This window comes from Egretta garzetta, unplaced genomic scaffold, assembly GCF_000687185.1.
Source record: "Egretta garzetta isolate BGI_Z169 unplaced genomic scaffold, ASM68718v1 scaffold256, whole genome shotgun sequence".
NCBI classification, from domain to species: Eukaryota; Metazoa; Chordata; class Aves; order Pelecaniformes; family Ardeidae; genus Egretta; species Egretta garzetta.
In genome coordinates, this window is record NW_009260073.1 from 3,297,149 (window position 1) to 3,304,783 (window position 7,635).

Consider the following 7,635-nt stretch of genomic DNA (forward strand, 5'->3'; position numbering starts at 1 on the left):
GGGTTGCTGCTTTGTTGGTTTTGATTTTTTTTACTTACTTTTGTCTGGTCATCAGCTTTAAATACATAGCAGATACTGCGCTGATTTGCTGCTCCATCCTTTATCAGACAAGCAAAGTAGCTTGGATCATGGCTGTTGTGAATCAGTTTGTGGACATGCTGTGGCTTGTATTCAAACAAACTTGAACAAATCAAAGGATCCCACTGCTGGATTTTCCCTGTGTCTGGTTCACATCGCAAACTTGCTGGTGAAATATAAAGTCGTATTTGGCTGACGCTGGGTTCTTCTTTGGAAGACTTTGTACTGAGCATCCGGATCTCCGCCACAATCCAAGGCAGCATTGACATGGTGGTTAGGGAATGCACCGGCAGAGAACCAACGAGCTGGAGACTGAAACTTGCTGAGAAATCACTAGGTGTTTGATACTTTTTAGCTTTGAAAGTTATTGGCTCCATTTTACAGTCCTCTAGGGAGCCTGGCCTAATTCACCAGTTCCATGGAATGACGATATCTGGATGGTTCCTTTGATTAAGGAACATAAGAGTTCTGAAAGGAAAAGAAACAGTTATGCAGTTGCTGGAACCCATTAAAAACAAACTGTCAGTAACACAAATATTTAATAGCTTAACATCAGAAGAAACGTACTCATCATCTACCATGACCTTTCTAGCATGTTTCCTCTACATTGAACCTTACTATTTCAGGTCCAACAAACATAACAGTACTAAATTCATTGCTTGGAAAAAAAGTCAGTCCTGATTTAATAGTTGCTTTATGACCCTTGCTAAACCATCTAATAAGTAACTAAACTCCAAAATGCACATTCTTTCTAGCCTGTGTCTGTCTCACAGGCAGGCGCCTGTGGATCACACTGGCCTATTTCAATCCTATTATCACAGAAAGAACTCAGCTGAGCTATTCTGACCTTCATGACAGTTGAAGTCAGTGCTTGCTGAGACAACTTCACATTTGAAAGAAAAAAAAAAAAAAAGGTCATCTTTCTTGTTCAAGGTGGATGACTTTGAATCTGGCTACTAACACGGAGTTGTTTCCTTTGGTATAGTGTGCCAAGTGATCACAGGCTGTTACCAGCCAGACTTTTTCACTAAATAACACCCCAGAAATTGTTGCCATCTGAAAAAGCTAGCAGCAGTCAACTGACTGATCACTGACAAACCTGTCAGATAGCAGAGATGAGCAGCAATCCTTACAGCATCCCATGATGATTCACAATTCATGACTGCATTTTAAGGCCTGTCAGCCAGCCTGTCAGCCACATTGATATTTTAAGGCATGAAAATGATACAATATCAAATGGAACTGGGTTATATACAACCCTGTTATAACTCTGTTATACCCAGCATCTACTACCACTACTCTCATTACTTATTAGTAGTTTCAGTAACAAAATCCAATAACTGCATTTATCTATCAATTTCATTTTGCAAAATATAGTCTATGAAAACACACAGATTGGCACTCGTTATATTACCATGTTTTAACTCCTCGTTAATTGAACCTGGTTTCAGCTGTTACATTATTTTGTGCGAGACTGATGAGAAGCTGACAGGCCTGTAATTGCCTATGTTTAAATACCATGACACTAGTTTACCCTCAGCCTTCTGAGAGTTTCCCATGAAAAGACCTATTAAAAACAACATGAGCAGTCCCAAGAACTCCTTACAAAACATTTTTAATTATATTTGAACAAGTATTAATAAATGGCATCTGTTTACTGTGGCAACAGTATTTCTTGTCTTTGTTCATGATCAAAAATAGCAGTATTTTTCTCATGAGTTTTCATTAAACTTTGTCCTTTATTTGTCCTTGTAAAAATACTTTCTAACTGAGTTTCTAACAGTGCTTCCCCTTGTTGAAAATGAAAGGAAATTTTAGGATTCAAAGAAAAACTCTGAAAAAAATTTCAAAATGGAAATTAATTTTGAACTAAACAAGTGTTTAAAATGCAACCAATCTGCAAATGTCCAAGTGGAGAGAAAAGTTTCTGCAGTAACTGGCAAACTGTAAAAACAAAAGAACTGCAGAAACCATGTATTTGGGTCCACTTATTTTTTTTGAACTTTTGCATCTTTTGACAAATTAACGCTGTGGCAACATTACCAGTTCCCAGGACGCCAAATTTAGCAAGAGAATCCAGCAGTGCAGGTTTCAAAGATACTGTTTGAAGAAATCACCATAAGTAGCATTCTAGATGCGCAGAACAATTTTTTAAAAAGCCTTTTTATAAACTAGTGTGTGTGTGTGTGTGCGCGCGTGCGCATGTGGGAGGTGTGGGAAAAAAGGCCATGAAAATCCAGAATTTGTATGCCTCATTTCAGTTATACTACAACTCTTTCTCAATTTTTTTTCTTGTTTGTTTCACAAACAAGCAAGAAAACAGCCATCTTTAAGATGAATATAAATGCATTACATGGTTTGGGATAGCAGCTTCAGGAAGCATTTTTACACCTTATCAACACAGACTGCTAAATGCAATTATCATTATAGTTTTGCATCTGTCAGGCATCAAAATGATCTCTTCTTCTTTGACAAACTATTACAAATTCCTTCTCCTTAACTGTAATAATGAAAAATCTTCAGCAACTGCAGGAAAGATTGGATTAATTCATAACAACAATAGTGAGTAGTCCAAAACACATGAAAATTGAGTTTTTAGCTGTTAGTGTTCTCGTCTTTTTGTGGCATACATAATAATCTCCGGATCAGAAAGCCTAAGAAAACTCCATTCTTAGTTGAAAACAGGAGAACTGAGCTACGGCATGGATGATGATCTATTAGCCACATACTTTTTGTAACCATGTTTCTTAATCGTGTTTTCTCAGAACTCTTTTTAAAAAAATGCAATTAAATAAAATGCATGTAGATATACAACAAAGTCATCCTCATATAAATCAACTTTTCAAGGAAGAGAAGTTTCATTTGGATTACTACCACCTAACATGCTCTTTTACCCCAGACCTACAAGACACTGCAGCCTCTAATAGGAATAAGTATCACAATATAATTCATTATTTTGCAAGCTAACACTAAGGACTGAACAGTATTTGAAAAAACCAGGTTGATACTCTGTCATACTTCAACAAACACTGTACTGCTGGAATGTATTTAATATAAATGCAAAGCTTCTTGGCATTCATCTCTTTTTAACAAAATAAACACCTTGCAAAGTCAACAGCATAAATAGTCCAATGTCTGCATTTGTTATTTCTAAAGAAAAACAGTTAATACTAAATCAAAACTGTTAACTAGAAGTTGGAATGCTAGGTTTTTTCTGACGTTAACAGGGGTTAAAAGTGCAGTTTCTCAGAGCACAAACTCAGCAGCATCAGAAGGTCTCCTTATCCAACCGGTATCATTCTGTATGTTACCGTTCTGCATGTTTCATCTCCCTTTTCCAGCCATTCATTCTGTTTCCTCCACCTGTCATCCTTATCTTAGTTTACATGCAAATCCCACCAGAAATTATACCAATTTCACACTGCCAACATTAATGTCCTTTAAGTTTACACCAAAGACTAGGTTCTACTTTAAGACCATGAAGTATTTACGTACATGCTTAATTTAGACCTAAAAATAGTTCTGTTCATCTCAACAGGCCTATTCTCCCAGCCATAAAATTAAGCACACATTACGGCCAAAGAGTGTCTGCGCTCTCAGCCCGTCCATGCCTGCCCTGACTCCACCACTTGGAATTTTGGCCTCTTCACCCATCTCTGGTTGCCACCACTCAGTCCATCCTCTCTAAAACTTGGCTCTGCAGGCGCTGTACCTGTTTACTATCCATGTTAGTACAGTAGGCTCAAACAAGCTTCCTTTTCCTCCCAAGTGTCTGACTGATTAACTCACAAACAGCTTATTCAAAGCAAATGCTTATTTCACCTTTAATCCAAGAGAGAATAGAAAAGGTATAAAAATAAAGCCGCCCACTTGTTTCCTTCTAACTAAACTTTGATCTTCCCTTGACAGCTCTAAGTGCCATTCAGCTCCATTACTCCGGGCTGGGAGAAGACTGCCAGGCTTTGCTTCACACGCCGGCTGAATGTCTCCGGTTGTTCTCCCAACGCTCACGGACACAACCGTGACAGCTCCTCTTTCTCCCCTCCATCGGCATCTTCTGAAGGATCTCCATTGCCCTTGCACTCAGAGCTGAGAAGAGCTTAAGCGCCACTCCTCAGCTAACAGCTTTGCTGCTGTCTGAGAAATGTTAATATTCTCCAAGCTGTACCTTAATGTTGCCCCTGTTTAGCCTGCTTTGATTTAGCTGTATTTGCTCCATCAGCATAAAAACAGCCAGGCAAACTGTAGCACATATGATATGCACACAAACCACACTAATAAATCTAACTCTGCCTTCTATACTAGGAGGCACCAGACTGACTCACTAATGTGAAAGATACACATGGGAACACACGTGTACTCTTTGTCCTCAACTTCTCTTGCACTGTGATCAACCCAACCACTTCTCACAAGTGGGGAGCCAGCCTAGAAAGCATGCAACACTCTGCCAATAGTTCTGTTCTAGCAAAATCCGATATATTAGGCTCTTGCTCTCCCAAATTAAGTTGTATTTTCATCTTTTCATGTCACCAGAAACAAAGTCAGTAACTACATCACCAGAAATCTGAAGACTTGTCACCTTCAGAGAGAAGTATGGGTGATGGCAGGACAGCATGAAGGGACAACTACAAAAATTCGTACCTCTGCCATTCTGGACGCCAAGTTCTCCCTGTATGAAGGTACCTTTCTAAGCAGCTGTGCATCATGCAGGACAGCGTTCCTCAAAACTCACCTTCTCTCAAGAGAGCAAAGACTTTATCATGAGGACAAGGTACAGGCTCTGGGTGCCGTTTAGTTAGACGGGGCCAGGTCAGCTTTGAGGTTAGGAAGGAGAATCTTGTGGGGTACAGAGAACAGACTGTGTTACTAACCTGAGAGGATGGGGCACTGGAAATCAGGTTTTGGCAGCTGGGGGGAAACCAGGCAGATTTGGATGGACTCTAATACAGACAAAGAGGCAAAGAAGGGAGATTGTTCTAAACCAAAAGAACACACACAAGTTTAAAAAAAAAAGCAAAAACTACAACAGCGGTGAAGAGTTACCCTTCTGTCATTTCTTATGGACTGGACTAAATTCAATACAGACATGCGGCCAAAAGTTTCAGACTCTTGTTCAGAACATGGGTAACGACTGACCTAGGCAATCCTTCACTCTCCTCCAGCTCTTCCCCTGGTTTGGTAGCAGTTGGAGTGCTAGGACACACAGCAGAGCTGACGAGTTTAGAAGATGCATCAAGCAAGGAAGCAGTCAGAGCTTCCACCCATCAATGATGAGGAGTTTGGCCTGTGAGTAGTTGAGCAGAAAGACCCCAGTTTCCTCAACCTTCGCAGGTCATCTGAGAGACAACAGTGCGGTTACTCTGCATGAGGCTGCTGACACAACAGCAGGGTTTTTTTCTGTAGGATCATTTTCTTTCTCCCTTCCAAGAAGCTAAGCAAAACTTCCAACAACATAGCAAGGTCTTGTGAAAAACAGCTGGTCTTAAAGAGCACAAATTTGTTCAGCTCTTCTCTGGATGGCATTAGTGCTGAACCCTGCCGACAAATGGAACCAGAGGCACTGGTACAGACGACACTTCACTGCTGATTATTCTAGCAGAAATATCATACTACTTAAGGATTATGAGGAGCCCTGGCCTGCAGCCAGAGCTCTGGAACACAAGCCAGAACTAAATACCACTCCTCTCCCTCTCTGTCTGATCCCTGACTGAGATTTACATTGTCTTCACTCACACTGACAGATTTCTCTCTCCACCTAGCAGGATATATAGAAAAACACAAATGACAATACGTGCTAGGTATGTCATGGTATGGTCACTGCTGAGAAGCAGTCCTTCTATGTTTTCATCAGTATGCACAAAATTACTCTCTTCTCTGGTATCACAACACAGCATCCATTAGATCATTCTATGGGGCAGCTAGCTGCAAGCTTTATCTTTTTTCTTGAGGCTTCAAACAACATTTTGGGCCAGTTTTCTATAGTTCAGTAAGACTGTTTAGATATCATACCACAGGTTGCTCTCGGTTTTAAAACAGTTCTAATTTAACTCAAACTGGCACTTGGAATCACGATGCACCCTTCTGTTGCAAGGATGTTCTTTTTGTCTCATGGCTACTTATTATCTGCTGTTTCCTTCTGGAGCTATGGCTTGCTGTGGGCAACTGCACGTGCAAGTCCAGAAGTCAGTTCGCCTCAGAAATTATTTTTAATTTCCATTCTTTTATCATATACATACATTAAATGCTGACTTGTCAAAGATTCTTTTCAGTGCTGTCAGCAGCTTCAGACATGGCCCCGAATAACATTCCACCATGTACTCTGAGCAAATAATTTGGTTTTGTGGTAATAATCACACCTAAAATATTTACCGATACAGCCAGCATTTATATCACTCCTCAAATAGGTTAAAAGAATTAATTAGACTATTAACAAAAATAAAATCCGGCAAAATGGTAATATGTTCTTGATTATAAACATACAAGTTTATAATCAACTCTCAAATGAAGAAAGTAGCTCACTGTTCCTGCCTTTGCCACCTGTTGCTATTTCCTTAAGAGTCCACAGAAATTAATATGCTGATGATTGAGGTGGTCTGAGTCAGCCTCATATGGACCTGAACAAAATACTGGGCTGTTCTACCACTGCAGTGCACTAAAAAAAATCTCTGTAAAAGAAAGCTTGCTAGGTAAATTACATTCTGAATGCCATTCCTTTTTATTCAATTGTGTATCCACAGCCAAATACTTGCATCCAACTTTTCAGTTAACCAAATTATAAAGTGAAAAAAGTGTCAAGTCATCCACATATCACTGAATGTGTTTCATGTGCCTCCCGCCTGTCTTTTTTCACACCTGCAAGCATTTCTACTTCTGCGTATCACCTATGACTTTCAGCATTTCTATAAAACAAGCTGTGACGGATTTCTATTATTTCAGCGCTTACAAGTGGTAAAAGTATAATGACATTCATCAGCATTTGCTATTCAGGAGATGTGTATATTTATTAATTTTCACCCATGATGTTCCATTCAATCTCCAGGCTTAACTGCAGGAACAAATCCCACCATCTGCACCGCTAACGGTTCCTACAAGCAGATCTGCCGTATTAGCCTCTCTCCCAAATACAACACTGCATACAAAGCTCTCAATCTTTTCAAAGGGCACTATAAATAACCACATTTGTTTCATACCTCTCATGAACGTGGTTTCAAGCGATCATTCCCGTGTTAATTTTGCAGGCGAATCTAAGGGGCCATACATGTACTGCGCCAGTGTGAGGGGGTTTTAAGCTTAAACTCCAAGTAAGCTCGGTCGGTTTGGGTAAACCGTGGGTAAGGCCAGTTTTACCCCTGTGGGAAGAGCCGCTGTGTTGCCGTAAGAAGGAGCATGTTCTGGGAGGAGTTACCCCGACCGGTTTTGCACTGATGGGTGAGGAAGGTGCAGGGAAGAGTGAGAAAAATAACTAAAAGCAGACCGTGGCACATCGGCTCGATTTCAGATTAAATTCGAGCAGGTCTTTTGGTTAATCTGACGAGAAGCCAGCTCTGCCAGGACCCT

General features: G+C 40.2%; 1 protein-coding gene across 3 annotated transcripts in view; it reads right to left on the reverse strand.

Moving 5' to 3' along the window:
* Positions 1–7,390, reverse strand: part of TBC1D1 (TBC1 domain family member 1) — a 115,418-nt gene extending 108,028 nt beyond the window's left edge. For 2 of the 3 annotated variants that reach the window (XM_035896775.1, XM_009641280.2), the window contains exons 1-2: positions 7,269–7,390; positions 39–546 (exon numbers count right to left, since the gene is read on the reverse strand). In XM_035896775.1, coding sequence (XP_035752668.1) covers positions 39–455 — 417 coding nt within the window. In that variant the 5' untranslated portion in view covers positions 456–546; positions 7,269–7,390. Of the gene's footprint in view, positions 1–38; positions 547–4,949; positions 5,015–7,268 lie in introns of those variants that run through there. The other variant, XM_035896774.1, reaches the window with a different exon arrangement.
* Positions 7,391–7,635: the final 245 nt, after the last annotated feature.